Source organism: Canariomyces notabilis, assembly GCF_033297395.1.
Source record: "Canariomyces notabilis strain CBS 508.74 unplaced genomic scaffold N656scaffold_13, whole genome shotgun sequence".
In the NCBI taxonomy this organism is placed as follows: Eukaryota; Fungi; Ascomycota; class Sordariomycetes; order Sordariales; family Chaetomiaceae; genus Canariomyces; species Canariomyces notabilis.
The window spans coordinates 699,677-714,957 of NW_027041835.1; the positions used below are offsets into that span (position 1 = coordinate 699,677).

The 15,281-nt window shown below is 55.6% G+C and overlaps 7 protein-coding genes across 7 annotated transcripts; 5 read left to right on the forward strand and 2 right to left on the reverse strand.

Annotated features, from left to right (window-relative positions):
• Nucleotides 1–671: 671 nt before the first annotated feature.
• N656DRAFT_769140 (Clavaminate synthase-like protein) lies at nt 672–2,083 on the forward strand (the record flags this gene model as incomplete). The annotated part of the gene is made up of 2 exons (XM_064813679.1): nt 672–1,344; nt 1,494–2,083. The coding sequence occupies 2 exons, from the start codon at nt 672–674 to the stop codon at nt 2,081–2,083; spliced, it is 1,263 nt and encodes a 420-aa protein (XP_064669576.1).
• On the reverse strand, nt 2,040–2,968 carry N656DRAFT_780147 (DUF1909-domain-containing protein). The gene is made up of 4 exons (XM_064815324.1): nt 2,837–2,968; nt 2,675–2,749; nt 2,530–2,600; nt 2,040–2,455 (listed from the first exon to the last, which is right to left on the reverse strand). The coding sequence occupies exons 1-4, from the start codon at nt 2,849–2,851 to the stop codon at nt 2,374–2,376; spliced, it is 243 nt and encodes an 80-aa protein (XP_064669577.1). The 5' UTR covers nt 2,852–2,968; the 3' UTR covers nt 2,040–2,373.
• A 790-nt stretch (nt 2,969–3,758) lies between these two features.
• On the forward strand, nt 3,759–6,834 carry N656DRAFT_710697 (uncharacterized protein; the record flags this gene model as incomplete). The annotated part of the gene is made up of 6 exons (XM_064811695.1): nt 3,759–3,867; nt 3,923–4,055; nt 4,180–4,681; nt 4,994–5,015; nt 5,245–5,969; nt 6,058–6,834. The coding sequence occupies 6 exons, from the start codon at nt 3,759–3,761 to the stop codon at nt 6,832–6,834; spliced, it is 2,268 nt and encodes a 755-aa protein (XP_064669578.1).
• Nucleotides 6,835–6,837: 3 nt separating this feature from the next.
• N656DRAFT_780150 (B-cell receptor-associated 31-like protein) lies at nt 6,838–8,105 on the reverse strand. Its single transcript, XM_064815325.1, has 4 exons — nt 8,080–8,105; nt 7,937–8,022; nt 7,722–7,874; nt 6,838–7,649 (listed from the first exon to the last, which is right to left on the reverse strand). The coding sequence occupies exons 1-4, from the start codon at nt 8,098–8,100 to the stop codon at nt 7,271–7,273; spliced, it is 639 nt and encodes a 212-aa protein (XP_064669579.1). The 5' UTR covers nt 8,101–8,105; the 3' UTR covers nt 6,838–7,270.
• A 1,478-nt stretch (nt 8,106–9,583) lies between these two features.
• N656DRAFT_780154 (uncharacterized protein) lies at nt 9,584–10,356 on the forward strand. The gene is made up of 2 exons (XM_064815326.1): nt 9,584–9,864; nt 10,007–10,356. The coding sequence occupies exon 2, from the start codon at nt 10,075–10,077 to the stop codon at nt 10,333–10,335; it is 261 nt and encodes an 86-aa protein (XP_064669580.1). The 5' UTR covers nt 9,584–9,864; nt 10,007–10,074; the 3' UTR covers nt 10,336–10,356.
• An 819-nt stretch (nt 10,357–11,175) lies between these two features.
• On the forward strand, nt 11,176–12,941 carry N656DRAFT_780157 (GroES-like protein). Its single transcript, XM_064815327.1, has 2 exons — nt 11,176–11,738; nt 11,815–12,941. Exons 1-2 carry the CDS (start codon nt 11,572–11,574, stop codon nt 12,743–12,745), a joined length of 1,098 nt encoding a protein of 365 aa, XP_064669581.1. The 5' UTR covers nt 11,176–11,571; the 3' UTR covers nt 12,746–12,941.
• A 378-nt stretch (nt 12,942–13,319) lies between these two features.
• N656DRAFT_780158 (uncharacterized protein) lies at nt 13,320–14,610 on the forward strand. The gene is made up of 3 exons (XM_064815328.1): nt 13,320–13,664; nt 13,814–13,898; nt 14,017–14,610. The coding sequence occupies exons 1-3, from the start codon at nt 13,376–13,378 to the stop codon at nt 14,255–14,257; spliced, it is 615 nt and encodes a 204-aa protein (XP_064669582.1). The 5' UTR covers nt 13,320–13,375; the 3' UTR covers nt 14,258–14,610.
• The last annotated feature ends 671 nt before the right edge of the window (nt 14,611–15,281 follow it).

Consider the following 15,281-nt stretch of genomic DNA (forward strand, 5'->3'; position numbering starts at 1 on the left):
CAGCACAGCTAGTTGAGTCTACACAAACCCTCTGCTTGCGGTTGCTCCAAGCGACTTCGTACCAGGATGCAAAGCGGGCGAGCTTTGCAAGACAAATGAGTCTATGTCAGCCCCGAAGCATTGAGTATACCGCTGAATCCTGGGGAATAGAGTATAAAGGGCTGCTGCCCGTTTCTGAGCACAGAAGTGGCAAGGCATAGGCACGCTTGTGAGATGTATCGCAGCTTTGTTACGGACACAGCCAAGAGCTGTGCCGAGGATCGGTTCTGGCCCCGCGACCCGCCCCCTCATGTAGGATGGGAATGCTACTTGATGCAAATTGCGGGGCAAAATGTGCAAATGCGCCGATGTCGACTGATGGCGACATCGTCGGAGGATGGAGGAGTTGAAACCGATCTCAGGCATAGTGAGATGGTTCATTAGTAGAGTGCTAAGGTAGCCGTGCGTGAGCACAGTTAAGGTACTGGAGCTTTTTGTATACGATACCCGGCTAGCATACCCTTTAGCAGATGCAGCCTCTATAGGAGAAGGCACCCGTCCTGTCTAAACATTCTCCCCTTCTCCTTAGCTACTTTCCACGCCTCGTGGAGATTACAAATGAAACAGTCACCATATACTTGCTTGAGACACTCCCCTGCTCAAGTTGTCTTGCTTTGTCCATCGCAGCCAACATGTCCTTCACCTCCATTCCCATCTTGGACCTGTCATTAGCTCAGGATCCGGCTACAAAGCCCGGGTTCCTGGCTGAGTTGCGACATGCGCTGATGGAAGTTGGTTTCCTTTATCTCAAGAACGTCGGCATCCCGGCCGAACTCTTCGGGCAGGTCATTGAAGAGGGCAAGGCCTTTTTCGATATTCCTATGGAGGAGAAGTACGATCCCGCAGCGGTCACATGTCGTCTGCAACCCGCTGAACGTCTCCGCAGGCTCAAGATCGAAATGAAAAATGCACCCTCGTTCTTGGGGTACTCGCGCCTGTCTGCAGAAATCACGGCTGGCGCCATCGACCACCGGGAGCAGATTGACCTGTCCACGGAGCACCCCCTTCCCGGCCCGGATGCGCCGCGCTACTACAATCTTTTGGCGCCAAACCAGTGGCCGTCGCCTGACGTGCTTCCCAACTTCAGGCCCGCGTTTACCGAGTACATGAAGCGCATGGGGAGCATCTCCATCTACTTCACCAGCCTGATCGCCGAGGCCATCGGGCTGCCGCGCCACGCCTTCGAGAAGTACTTTGACGCGGACCAGCAGCACAAGCTCAAGATTGTAAAGTACCCGGACGTCGGGACGCTGGGAGCAGCGGGCAAGGATGGGAACCAGGGCGTTGGGCCGCACAAGGATAGCAGTACGATCCATTCCGTTTGGAGTTCCCCCTACCGCCTCCCCCCCTCTCCACCCCGGCCCCCTTAGTTACCCCTCCTGCTTCTACCCGCGCCTGCAAGACCCACGAACACGATTGAAGAGGGAAGATAGTATACTGACTGGGAATAACAGTGCTGACGTCGTACCTCCTCCAAGCGTCACACCACCGCGGCCTGCAGGTGCAGAACATGCGGGGCGAGTGGATCGACTGTCCGCCCGTGGACGGCACGCTGGTGGTGGCTATTGGGCAGGGGCTCGAGGCCCTCACGCAGGGCGTGTGCGTAAGCACGACGCACCGCGTCCTGTCGCCGCCAGCGGGGGCCGGACCACGCTTCTCGATCCCCTTCTTCCAGGGCGTGAGCGGCGACGCCGAGTTTGAGGACCTGGAGCGCGTCGGAGTCGGCCGCGTGCCCGACCACGTCAGGAAGATGAGGGAGCAGGTGCTGCAGCGCAACGGCGGGCGCCGGCTCGACGACGTCGAGTTTACCTTCCGCAAGGGTGGTGCCGCGAGGACCCTTGGCGAGGCGACGCTCAGGAATCGTGTCAAGAGTCACCCAGATGTTGGGGAGCGGTGGTATCCGGACATTCTGGCTAGTGTCAGGGAGGAGCAGGCTCAGTTGAAGCAGCAGCAGCAGCAACAGCAGGAGAAGGCGGAGGAGGGTGCTCGGAGAGAGGCTATTCAGGGTCCTGTCACGAGCAGTAAGCCCGTGGAGGCACATTAAGACGTTGTGAATGAGCAGCTTGCCAGCGGACTGCGCCGCAGATGATTGGATTTCATGTCTCGTATTCGATGGACTAGGCATTGCGGCAGGGGCAGACATTGACTGGCCTATTGCCCTCTTCCTGCTCATCCATGATCCGGAAGTAGTAGAAAGACATGAATGCTGGTAGAAAATCAGTATTATTACGCCTCCCCTCGACGCCTTCTCCTCAACACCAAGAGAGCCTTCCCTCGCTCCGCCATTGTGTCGTAAATCGTGTCCAGTCGTGAATCAAAGGGCATGCCGCTTGTTCATTTGGCGTCCGAGGGTGTAAAGGTGGGGAAACATTGCGCAAGGGTAGCGTTGTGCTTGTTCTCGGCATGTAGTGTAAGTCTGGGAGGTTGCCATGGGTCAGCCAGGACCAAAGTCCAGTACTATGTGATAGGGAAGTTGAGGGGGTTATGTACTGAGGCGCCCGAGATGTTGATAGGAAGGTCTGCTTGCACGTGACGCAGACAATGTTCATGGCAGCCGAGTTCTGTAGGTACGCCGCCTTGCTGTTAGATGCAACCTCGTCGGCGGTTGTGCAATCGGGTTGGAGACAGCACATACGCTCTTCAACTGCGATTTAGCGGCTGGGGCGGCCTTCTCCTTGTTGCGGGCGCGCTTCTGCGCTGCCTTGGCTCCCTATGAAGTTGCAATTCTTACTTAGTCATGGCTGGCTCTTGGGATCTGCGTGTGCCCGACTGATGATGGAAATTCATCCAGACATACGTTACCGCCGCCCATTTTGCTTTGGATTTCCACAGCTCCACCGATACAATACCCCTTAGGTCTACTCAAAACCGGCCGCCGCTGTCTAGAAGTCGTCTCCTTTTTTCGGTTTTGTCTTTTTCCCTCCCCTCGTCGACGAGTGAAAGCGTACGTTGCGGTTGTCGACAATCCGATTCCAGACCCTGAAGGTCGGAGTGGAAGAAAATGGTGGATCTTCAACTGGGAACCAATTCAACCAACCCGACGTCCGACGGCTGCCGCACAGACCACTTTACCAGAGCCTGCCCGATTTGGAAAATCTCAATTCCTTAGCTAATTCTTCTGGCCCCAAAACCAGGCAGCCGTCTGACAGATGATAAAAAACTGTATCCGTACTCGAGCCGTGGAACTCAAGGGTTCATGAAGAGGTCGGATGATTGTCCCGTACATATCCGACAAGATAACTAACGATAGACCCGGCTGACCCGATCGGACCGGCCATGCACCTGCATCAGTAGATGCTTGCATGCGATCTCAAGAGTGCCACGCCGCGTTATATTGTCAAATCAAGATCCCGCTTAGCCGGCCGTTCTCGTCTCGACCCTGCCTGCATTAGCTTGCCAGCATTCCCGAAGGGCGGTGAAGGGCCAATCCGGCTGCGGTAATCTTCTCCGTGCCATGTGTCGTACAATACTCCATCGGGCTTCGTAACAACGGGAGCACGGTGACAGGGCTTGATCATCAATCCTCCAGATCAACGTATCTACGGCACGGGCTCCCGAACGTGAAGCGGTCGGTTGCATTGGGCCGGTGGATCTTGCCGGTCACAGCACTCGCAGGCATCTCAGATCGCCAACATCCCAACCCAATATCCTTCCTAGCGGGCAACTACACGCGGTATCATCGAGTGCCACATCGTGCTCTGCGATTATCAGAAAACGCAATGGCCAAGTCGGCCCTCCCCTCCGCGGATAACATTTCCATCGACGAATTCCAGAGGTACCTCGAACAGTATCCATCGTGTCTGAAGGCGATATCCGAATCCAAAGGAGGTAGGGAAGATCCACCAGCGCCTACAGGATGCTGTCTTCTGATGCTCCACGTTAGCCAAGCCTGGTCAGGAAACGCTTGCTAGCCTTGACCACTATCGCTATGAAAAGGCGATAGACACATTTCGGTCCAAGGATAAGAGCGTATCTATGGGCCTTGACGATGTGAAGACTCTCGTTGAGTGGAAACTGTACGTGGTGGTTTTCTTTCATCGCTCTCCCTCTCAGCTCGCCGCTACCGATGCACGACAACATGATGCCGGCCGAAACACACTAATAGTTATTCCACTTCCTGTTGACTAAATCTGGCCACAGCCGTCATGGCAAGTTTCGACCCACTTTGATGAAACTTGTGTCTTCGAACGAGCCAGGTTTCGTGAAAGACACTATCCAGAAAGCCATCAACCACTATCGGCGGAAGTCGGACTTGGCCGGCACCCTGAACATTCTAACACAGCTCAAAGGCATCGGCCCGGCCACTGCATCTTTGCTTCTAGCGGTCCATGACGCCGAAAATGTCATATTCTTTGCGGATGAGGCCTTCCACTGGTTGTGCTGCCATGGGTCTAAGGCGCCTATCAAATACGATCAGAAGGAGTACATGGAGCTAAATAGACGAGCCCAGGCACTAGCCAAGCGACTCAGCGTCAAGGCGGTTGACGTGGAGCGTGTGGCATTTGTTCTGATGAGAACTGTCACCCCGGAAGCGCCAGCAGGAGCCGGCAAACCATCCTCGGAGCTACCAGCCGACAACAAGGCCAAGAAACAGCCAGCAAAGCGAAAGGCTTTGGATGATGATACCAGCGTTGAGCCCCCCGTCCGGCGCTCCAAACGAGGGAAGAAAACTTAGATTTCGAAGGTATTATACACGGGAATCCGGAACCACAAAACCGCCCAGGGCCGCTCTCTTTCAGCCCTGTCGAAAACGTTGCAGATAATGGCTATCGGGACCACCCTCAATCTGGGCATTGTACCTCGAAAATCCCCTATTGGTGGCTACCGTGACAATTCTCCGTTGAGATGCTGTCCGGCGAGGCGGCCCGCGGCTGCGGACATCGACCCCTGTCACTTGCAGGGAACGGCCCAACCACTTACAACTGGCATTTCGCCGCATGGCTTCCCCTTTCAGCAATCGCAACGCATATTGACTGGTGGGTTGGAATCTGCAAGCTGAAACAGCGTCTCTTTATGGGTACAGATTCACATGGACGTTATATCTCAAATATTATTTCGCATGAGTTATCAATCAGTCGTGCTACCCTTTCCTCGTGGGTCATCCTACGAATCTCAAATACCCATACCTCCTACAATCTTCTATTGCCATTCTTGTCTTGCCATGTCACTTTCCATTCACGCTGCGTCTCATGGCTATCGTTACAGGGCCCCTTCCAATCTCGTTGCGTGTGCTCAACCACAAACAGAGGCTCAGAAAGGATGAGATGCGGCCCTTCCCGAGCGCTGGCCCTATTCAACTGCAACCGAGATTCGCCGCTATCAAGGAAGGCCTGGCGGCTGGGAAGGAAGCCGCGCTCGCGGCTTCATGGGGCCGGCTCCTGCGTGATCTTTCCAAAGAGGTCGATCAGGTATCACTACTAGGATCTGGTGCCATACCGATCATCGACTTCACGAATATCACAAGTTCCGCACAGGCAGAGAGTTTCTCAACGCATCTCCGCGAAAGGGGAGTGGGCATTATCCGGAATGTGGTTTGCCGGGAGACAGCTCTCGCCTGGAGTCAAGATGCAGGAGAGTACATTGACCGGAATTCGCATACGAGATCCTCGGCGCCAAAGCATCTGCAGCTGCATGAAGTCTACTGGAGCACAGCCCAAGTCAGGGCACGAGCCCACCCGAACCTCCTAGCCGCACAGAGGTTTGCGATGAGTATATGGAAGTCCAAGGACCCGAATGCCAGGGTCACCAGCTATTTCCCCGTCGCATATGCCGATAGACTGAGGACATGGACGAGCATTACTGCTGACGTAACCAACAATGCACACATTGACGGCGGCAGTGTCGAACGCTGGGAACCTGATGGGTATGGCCGTGCAGGGACATATGAGAAGATATTTCAAGGTCGTTGGGAAGAGTACGACCCTTGGGAAGTATGTTACTTGGCATCCATTTCCCAGTTCATCTTATCCATCATCACCCCTGAAGAAACAACACTCACTAACCCTTCTTTCCTCCTAGAGCAGCACCCGACTCGGCGTAACAAGCGATCTGTACCATAAAGCTGGCGCCTGCTCCATCTTCCGCATGTTCCAAGGTTTGCTGGCGCTCGACCACATCCCGTCGGGCGGCCAGGGCTCGGTACGAGCCTGCCCTCTACCCCGTCTCGCAACCGCCTATGTTCTCCTACGACCCTTTTTCTCCTCATCCTCGTCAAACCCGTCCGAAAAGCCCAGTCTCACAGACGGCTGGTCCTTCGCCCGCCCGCAAAATAGCATCCTCCACGGTGCCATTCCAAGCTACGCTCAGGAGATCAGCCCAGCGCTGCACCCGCACTTGCAGCTCGATCGCAGCCTTGTGCCCGTCCCCGATCTCCAGCCGGGCGACTATCTAATCTGGCATCCGGACTTGATCCACGCCATCTCCGACGGCGCCTACGACCGCGGCGGCGGCGGCGGCCCGCGGCAGACAAGTCCACGTCGAAACGCAACCACAAAGCCGATGTACATGTGCCTGCCAGCGTGCCCCCTGACGCAGACAAACGCGCTCTACCTGTCCCGCCAGCGCAAGGCCTTCTTGCTGGGGCATCCCGGGCCAGATTTCGGCGGGGGTGCAAGGGAAAGCGACCACCCGGACCGGCCCGGCGTGCAGGAGGTGAACGATGCTGGCGGCGACGAGGGGCTGCGGGCCATGGGGCTGTTGCCGTGGGACGAGGAAGAGGCGGACACGGATGAGGAGCGGAGAGTGCTGGCTATGGCGAACGGGATATTATTCCCGGATCTGTACGATATGGTCTAGGTGTGGAATTGATATGGATAGGTATTGTACATAAGGTATGTAGGGCTTGATACGAGCTGATAGATGGGGGGTTGGGGTTGTGTACTGTTTATTGATAGACTGCATTCTTCTGGGTGCGATAAGAGTACAAATACATTAAATTGGCATTCATGAGCACCCTCTTGGGGTATTTGCCGCAACACACACGGTCAACCTTCTCAGATGATTCCTATAATACCCACAACCAACTCCTCAGCCCACCATATGCACGTTGCATACACGTATGCCCGGACAAAGCAAAACCTGTCATGTCCAGGTTGACACGATCTACCAATCAGGGTTTCTCTGCGTCCTGTGACGGTGCTTTTTTCGGTCTCTGCCTCGGCGTGCCGTCGTCTCGCTTCTCCGCCGACGCAGGAATGCAGAGCGATTCGAGGTCATCCCAGATGTCACCATCCTACTTGGACTTCTTGGGCGTGCCGTCTTCCTGGGTCCGGCCGTACTTCTCAGCCAGCTCGTCGTATTCCTTGTGCAACCCGGCGGCCTGCTTCTTGAGCGTCTCAATGTCCTGGTCGCGCAGCTTAACCTCGCGCTTGAGGCGGGAAATCTCGCCCGGGTCGCCGGCCATGGCCAGCTTCTCCGACTCCTTGGTGTCCTTGGCGGTGCCCTCGTACTTCTTGAGCTTCTCCTCCAACCGCAGCACCTCGAGGATCATGATGTAGGTCCGGTTGAGGATCAGCGAGAGGAACAGCGTAAAGCCGCACAGGTACATGTTGCGCTGCGAGTAGAACTTGCGGGCCTGGACTTCGAGCCGCTCGTGGCCCATTATGGCCGGCCTGCTTGCGCACGGTTAATTCTGCCTTCTGCAATTTGCATCACTCGCTGTGTAGTTTGTGGCGGGGACGTACCCAGCGTTGCCCGAATTCTCGGTAGCAGCCGCCAACTCAACTTGAACGCGATAAACGCGGTTGACGCTGTCGATGAAGAGAATCAAGATGAAGACAAAGGTGATCTTAAGCCAGTACTGCACTTTCGCAACGATGGGATTCTCCGAGATGAAGCTGGGCAACCAATTCGTTAGCTCGTCCAACGGTGCATGGTAGTGCTGCTTGATTCGGCATACGTGAATATCTTCCGACGCATCGCGAAGGGCAGGGGAAGGATGAGGAGCACAAAAAGGCCCATCTCTGCCACGAGGAGCAGGAAGACCTTGGAGCGATGGTCAGCATCCTCTCAAGAACTTCGAACCGAGGAGAGGTAGCGTACCAAGGTGTAGTAGAGCGTCATTTTAAAAAGATCTTTGGTGGTTATCAACAGCGGCCTGCAATGTCAATCTCGCGATGTTTTGATTTAGTCTGCAACGTCGGTGAGCTTTCGAAGAGGCCAGGTTGCCGCCTAGATAATAGGCGGAAGAGTGTACTGTGGTACGACAGGCTGTGACGTGTTGGTGTGGAAATGCGGTGGGCTGCTCCCTAAAGACCAGGGTAGGAATCAACAACGTCATTGCCCGGGATTGAAGGCAGGAAGGAAGAGCTGCCGCCAAGACAGCCTGACAAGAGTTGCACCGTATAATACAGTGGTTATTGTACCGTACCAACTTGACTAACTTGAAGTACTTCAAGACTGGGGCTGCAGCAAGCTTTGTCTTATAAGTTCTCAGCGAAAGATTTTCTGAATGTAGAACTGGGTAGTACTCCTACCTATTTGGCAGCCCATTCAGAATCCAGGCTTGGAGCAGACCGAAGAGCCAGGGAGTTCCATCCGCGCTAGGCCACGAAGTACTGTACTGCATGAACTGGCATACGGAGTACTCTGTACTGAAGTTGACGCGAAATGCATCGAGTTGCACGGTCCATCTGGAGAGGATCTGGAAATCGCACCGAGCTTCCAAGCTTGCAAAATATCTCTTAACTAACTTACGCTGCTGGTATCCGTAAGTGTGCTAGTCAGAGGGAGGCCAGTGAGCCTGGAAATATCAAAGTCGTTCAACATAACGTTACTGAGGTTTATCCCGAAACTTGCGCGCCTGCCTGGTTGCCTAGCCCTAACCCTGTATATGCGAGCCAAGGCTGGCTGACGAAGGCAACTTTCCAGGACGTCGGGACGGCGTCCGGAGTAAAGCGAATGCTGGCTTATGCTAAGAGAGTTGCGAGGGTGGGTGCTCCGGGCTGTTCTGTATTCTTGACAACATTAAGCTACGTTTCCTTCAACAGGCGCCCCTCAAGACCTCTTTGTAAGTTCCCACAACTTTACAGTTTCCTTGCCTCAAGGCTCAAGCCAAGCTCGACGGTCACCCCCTGGGGGTTTCCGAGAATTAATTAGACTGCATGCTACCTTTCATACACGTGTAGCCACGTAATTCTCCGTTTCCTGCTTCGTATTAGAAAGGGCTTCTGACTCGTCTATAACGCAACAAGGAGAACCCGAGAATGATCAACTTTTCTCCGAGCTCGTGTAAGCGGGACCAGTTGAGCCTGGTTCGGGGCTGAAGGCAATGCCTGAGAATGAGGCGCAGACCCCCACGACCCAGCCCCCTCCGGGCTCGCCATTGGCAAAGGCAGCTGCTAGGTATCCAAAGATGCTCTGCTGTTTGTGTCGGGAATCAGCCCAGCCTCGGATTCGAGGCATGCTTTCGCTTTTCAAAGCCTGTGCTATGTCGGTCTTATCCGCTTCAGGGCATGATGGGGGTCCGGGAAGGGAACTCGTTGCTGGATCGTACCGCCTCGCTGGGCTTGCATGAAGCGAAACACGGTTCAACAAATCAGTGTCAGTTTACTCTATGAATACCGAAAGCCAGCCGCTCAGATCCGTTCCGAATCTTTCATCCCATAGTCTCCAGTAGAAATGCAATAAGGCGTGAGGCTCTCCTTCCTCTTCCTTTTCTTTACAGAACACATGTTGCCCGGTTCATCGTCTCGCTGGATACGGCCGAACTCGGATCTCAGTATTAATGTCCTCCAAGCTTGCTCACACAAGGAGCCGTCACGAGATTGTGGCCCAGTGACACTGTATGACTTGACTGGCACCAAGTTGATAAGCCAAGTCTAATTCGTTAGTAGTACCCTCGGGTCCTCGCCAGCCAGCTGTGCCTTCCTCTTTCTTCCTCTTCGCCAGAACAAAGCCGCTCTTTCCTCACACACCAACCTCACCTGCCATACGAACGAACAGGCAGCTCGACACTGACAGCAGTCAGCCAGGCGAAGACAAGGAACCCAGCAGATTGGAAGAGACGGAGAGGGAAAAGACAATAGAGTGAAGAAAATGAAACTCAAATCCCTCCTCGCTGTGCTCTCACTGGCAGGTATCAACCTGAACCTGCTAGCGACGGCAACACCAATATCTTGCTCCGACGTGCGTCGCCCCCCACCCAAGCTAATACCGGAAAGCAACCGTGACAAACTCCAAACTAACCCAAGGGCTGCACAGCTAAAACGCGACCTCATTCTCAAAGGCGAGCTTCCCAAGGAAGCCTGTTGCAGCTACGGCCGCTGCCTGGGCGACGTGGTGATTGCCATGGCCTGAACTCGACGGCAGACCTGAGTTAGGGATGAGGGGCAACAGCCGATCCCGAGCCATCTCGCGAGCCTCATTTTCGATTACCAGTTACACCCACTCGTTCACATCTTCGGTCTTTTGGCGCGGCATGGCGGAAACTGCGGCGCGCATCATACGGTCAACCATCGGGTAGAGCATCGGCCAAGGGGGATAGGGTTCACGGGGCTGCTAGGCACGGCGCAATGTGGGATAAAACTGTTTGGACCGGTGAAATGGCGTTTATTTTCTATAAATCTCGAATCAAGGTCTGGTGGTGTTGAGGAGTCTGCTTTTCGGGGCCGGTACTACAGGCACGGTTTCTTTCGGCATCAGTACGCATGGTGCAGTGTTCTGCCATGAGGAAAGGGAGATGATGCCGTTACATAACACGATTCCGACTGTTGATGTCCACCCCTCAGTTGAGCAGCGCAAGATACGGTGCATCTCGACAAATGTTCACCAGACGAGCATCGAAATAGAGGCGTTGAGTTATCGCATAATTCCACTACATACACATGTAAGGATGACAACTCAGCAGAAAAAGGACATCTCTCGTGGAAGTGATTTTGAAATGATAGCATCGCTGTTGAACCAGTGGACCCGGCTCAGCATCCGAAACTCGGGGGAAAGCACTGCCGTTGATTGGCGCGGGTGAAACGGCCGCGGTAAGCCCCATCCGAACCTTCGGTGTTGATATGGGCCGAAATAGGGCACTTTTCCCCTCGGGAAACAAGCGCAAGCGCGAAGAGACGGCGAGATTTCCACAACGATGCCCACCTTGGGGATATGGCGTTGTGGATTAGCGGAAAAAAAGATAGCGGCTCGACTCCAATTGTAGCCACTCATAAGGCCCATGGTTCTGGTTTCATTGGATCGTGGCCCTGCAGCGAGGGGCCTCAGGGGCGAAATACCTATCAGATACGACCTTGCATCACCGGGTGGGCCTAAGCCGTCTACAAAACACACTGATATCCTCCTGAGCCTAGAAGCGACTGGTGGACTAGGCCCTCATCATGTGCATCATGTGAGCCCCCGCGTATCCACGCGGCATCGGCGACGACAAATGTCCAGTTGGCAATCTCGAAGGCGCGGGTATAAGACGCGGACCCTTCCCCCTTCCCCCGCGCTACCCCGCCTTCCATACTTCGAACGCTCATTGAAATTTAACGTCGGCGGTAAATAAACGTCCCGGGACTCCTCGTTCGTGCCGCCCCTTCTTTCAAGATGAACGGCACAGTAAAAGCGGTCAAGCCTAACATTGGCGTCTTCACGAACCCGAACCATGACCTATGGATCACCGAGGCGGCGCCGACGTTGGAGAGCGTCCAGAAGGGCGAGGAGCTGAAGGAGGGGCAAGTTACGCTCGCCATCAGGAGCACGGGTATTTGCGGGTAGGTAACGTTCCCTTTCTCCGGCATCTTTGTCCGATCCCGGCTCGGCTCACGGTTATTTACTCTCGCACGGCAGGTCAGATGTCCATTTCTGGAAGCACGGGTGTATTGGTCCCATGATAGTCTGCGGCGATCACGTCCTGGGCCACGAGTCGGCCGGTGAGGTGATCGCTGTGCACCCGAGCGTAACTAGCCTCAAAGTCGGGGACCGGGTCGCTGTCGAGCCGCAGGTGATTTGCAACGAGTGCGAGCCGTGCCTGACGGGACGGTACAATGGCTGCGAGAAGGTTGATTTCCTGTCGACTCCGCCCGTGCCGGGTCTGCTGCGGCGCTACGTCAACCACCCGGCCGTGTGGTGCCACAAAATCGGAGACATGTCGTACGAGAACGGAGCTATGCTCGAGCCCCTCTCCGTGGCACTCGCCGGGCTACAAAGGGCCGGGGTCCGGCTGGGCGACCCTGTCCTCGTCTGCGGAGCGGGCCCCATCGGCCTGATCACGATGCTCTGCTGCAAGGCGGCGGGCGCGTGCCCGCTGGTCATTACCGATATCGACGAGGGCCGGTTGAGCTTCGCCAAGGAGATTTGCCCCGAGGTCATCACCCACAAGGTCGAGCGCATGTCGGCCGAGGATTCGGCCAAGGCCATCGTGTCGAGCTTTGGGGGGATCGAGCCGGCAGTGGCGCTCGAGTGCACGGGAGTCGAGAGCAGCATCGCGGCGGCCATCTGGGCGGTCAAGTTTGGCGGCAAGGTCTTTGTCATTGGCGTCGGCAAGAACGAGATTCAGATCCCCTTCATGCGGGCCAGCGTCCGCGAAGTGGACCTGCAGTTCCAGTACCGGTACTGCAACACCTGGCCCCGGGCCATCCGTCTTGTCCAGAACGGGGTCATCGACCTGTCCAGACTCGTCACACACCGCTTCGGGTTAGAACAGGCCCTCGACGCTTTCAACACGGCGTCTGACCCAAAGACTGGCGCCATCAAGGTGCAAATCCAGAGTTTGGAATGAGCGTTGCCGGCAGCATGTGGGGTTAGAGATGTGCAGCATCATGGGTGCTGGGTAACTCTTGAATTACCCCCTTTCCATTGAATCTTCGTTAGAGGTTGCAATTGTTCGAGTTATGTCAAACTTATTGTGTTTACATTTTATTTGCGATAGCCCGATAGAGTTGATTTGCATAACAAAGGATACAAGTAAAGGAATTGTGGCCAAAGATTTGACCGGTCCATGTGTGAGAACGAGAGCAAGAGTGTCAGGACGTTATTTAGTCCGTAGGATGTGCAAGCATTGGGGCTGATGGTGCTGTGAGTCTGTGACAGACAGGGGCCAAAAGCTCTTAGCCCCACCTAGCCGCCAATTGGCTTTCTGATAGGTCGATGGGCCGCTTGCTTGCCGAGAATCTGGGCAGCGTAGCTCGTTGAACGACTTGTCGAAAACTTCCGAGCTTTTTCATTTTTTTCTCGATTTCCGAGCCCCGTCCTATCCCCAACGTTGCGCGATATCGTCACCTCGCCGCCGAAGCCAGCTCATTGCACGGCCGCATTCCCAGACCTCCCTTCGGCCGCAACCCCCCATCCCCCTTCTCCGCTCCGCCCGCCGAAACCGAAAAAAGAAAAAGACAAAATCAATCGGTCTACCATGTCCTTCACCCTCGTCATGAGGCGATCGGGCCTCCCGATGGGCCGCCGCATGCTCCGTTTCGAGTCGACCACTACCAGCACAACAGCAAACAAGGCCGCCGATGCCGCCAAGCAGACGGCTTCCCAGGCCTCGTCGTCAGCATCGGAATACGCTTCCAAAGCCCAGCAGGGCCTGTCGCGCGTCACGTCAGCCGCCGGACCCGCCATTGCCGGCGTCGCGAAGGGTGTGACGGGGGCTCTGGGCCGCGTCGGTGGTCGGACAGGACGTCTGGTTGCTTTTGTCGAACGTATGAGCACGCCGCCCTCCCCGAATTGAAATCCCTCCATTGCACCGCCCGTGCAGAGAAGACGGGTGTAGTGGCTTCTGTTGCGACCTCTGGTTTCGTGGCACCAACGGCTGACTCCATTCGCATCTGGTTGCGTTCTCTATTTACAGACCAGGTTCCTTCAATCATCTACTACTCCAAGGTCGGCGCCGAGCTGGCCAAGCTGGTCTTCAAGGGCCAGAACATGACACCGCCGTAAGTTGGCCCCCACAAGTCAAGGCGCGCATACGAGGAAGGGTTCCCGATGGGGGGATGAATACGGGCCTGTTCAGCTGCCGGTGTTGGGGATGGCTCGTTGACGTTGGATCCGCAGGTCCGTTTCGACCTTCCAGACCTACTTCCGGAATCTATGGAAGCAAATGCAGAACCCGGGCGCCTTGGCTCAAAGCATGCTGAAGTCGGCCAATCCCCAGCAAGTGCGGAACATCTCGAGGACACAAGTCGTGGCTGGCGGTGTACTCCTGGCCGAGTGCCTGGGCTTCTTCACCGTGGGCGAGATGATTGGCCGGTTTAAGCTGATTGGCTACCACGGCGAGGTGCATGCTCACCACTGAGTCGGGCTCCTGGAGATGGGAGGAAGCGAGGGGTGTTGAATTGAGAACTTCACCTTTCCCCGTACCACTGGCCAGGAACCGCGTTCTTCTGGCGGCGAGCAGTTAGGGGAGGGACGAAGCTGGAATGCAAGGAGGCAGAGTTCTGTTTCGCGGGATAGATGTGATGGTGTACCGGAGTGTTCCGGTTCCTACTAGATCCGCCGACCCATCGGTACGGTTACACCTTGACCCGACAGCAAGAGAGACATGGCCGAGCTCCGGGCCAGCTAAAGCGCGTCCACCCATCCCGCCAAAACGAGTGTGGTGGTATGGTTTCTGTCTTGGCTTGGCCGGATGGGGGACGACCACACGGGAGAGCAAGCGACGAAAAGGTGTCGAGATACCCGCCCTTTTCCCTTGTCCCACTTGTATATCTTTCTCCTCTTTGCGGCTGCCGAGGGCTGGTGTTTTTCATTTGTCTGTCGTCCTGTACAACTACAAACAATTGCATGAAAGCCAATCAAATCAATTACCCGACACCAGTTTGCCAATCATGGCTGCTGTCACATCCGGGTTCTGTGCCCTCTGCTGTCCTGACGTCTGCTGCTGAACGTGGGCCGCCCTCTTTTTCAGATGTTCTGGGCTTTCCAGTGTGTCCTATCCTCTGAATCCGCACAGTTGTGAGACTGAGATATGATATGGGCTTCCCTACGGCTTTCTGCCAGTTCGCGTTTTGTAGACCTGCGAGCCTGACCGCGAGCCTGGCTGGGAGCCTTCTACTTCCCGAGGCGGGCGTAGGGTTGAGAAGGTTGAGGATGGGAGAACAAGCTGGACTGGGACCGTTACAGTGGTACCGCGGAGGGTGATGAGAAGAGGGGGGAGAGTTGACCAGCGGATCTCCGTTACCTTTAACCTGCCATTTCCTTCTAGGAATAGGGAAAGACCAGGGCGTCGCCCGGTTGTCACCACCTCAAGTTCCTTTCTCTCTGCCTCCACCTCTCTCTCTGCCTCTCTCTCTCTCTTCTCTCTCTCTCTCTCTCTCTCT

What these genes read in the sequence shown, in the direction of transcription:
- N656DRAFT_780157 (XM_064815327.1), top strand. Translation starts at nt 11,572, where the DNA reads ATGAACGGCACAGTAAAAGCGGTCAAGCCTAACATTGGCGTCTTCACG. An exon ending in AGGAGCACGGGTATTTGCGG is followed by an intron (nt 11,739 to 11,814) that starts GTAGGTAACGTT and finishes CTCGCACGGCAG; the next exon opens with GTCAGATGTCCATTTCTGGA.
- N656DRAFT_780147 (XM_064815324.1), bottom strand. An exon ending in CTAAATCGCAGTTGAAGAGC is followed by an intron (nt 2,601 to 2,674) that starts GTATGTGCTGTC and finishes GCGTACCTACAG; the next exon opens with AACTCGGCTGCCATGAACAT. An exon ending in TCAACATCTCGGGCGCCTCA is followed by an intron (nt 2,456 to 2,529) that starts GTACATAACCCC and finishes GCAACCTCCCAG; the next exon opens with ACTTACACTACATGCCGAGA.
- N656DRAFT_780154 (XM_064815326.1), top strand. Translation starts at nt 10,075, where the DNA reads ATGAAACTCAAATCCCTCCTCGCTGTGCTCTCACTGGCAGGTATCAAC.
- N656DRAFT_780158 (XM_064815328.1), top strand. Translation starts at nt 13,376, where the DNA reads ATGTCCTTCACCCTCGTCATGAGGCGATCGGGCCTCCCGATGGGCCGC. An exon ending in TCTGGTTGCTTTTGTCGAAC is followed by an intron (nt 13,665 to 13,813) that starts GTATGAGCACGC and finishes CTCTATTTACAG; the next exon opens with ACCAGGTTCCTTCAATCATC. An exon ending in GGCCAGAACATGACACCGCC is followed by an intron (nt 13,899 to 14,016) that starts GTAAGTTGGCCC and finishes TTGGATCCGCAG; the next exon opens with GTCCGTTTCGACCTTCCAGA.
- N656DRAFT_780150 (XM_064815325.1), bottom strand. Translation starts at nt 8,100, where the DNA reads ATGACGCTCTACTACACCTTG. An exon ending in ATGCGTCGGAAGATATTCAC is followed by an intron (nt 7,875 to 7,936) that starts GTATGCCGAATC and finishes TTGGTTGCCCAG; the next exon opens with CTTCATCTCGGAGAATCCCA. An exon ending in GAGAATTCGGGCAACGCTGG is followed by an intron (nt 7,650 to 7,721) that starts GTACGTCCCCGC and finishes GTGCGCAAGCAG; the next exon opens with GCCGGCCATAATGGGCCACG.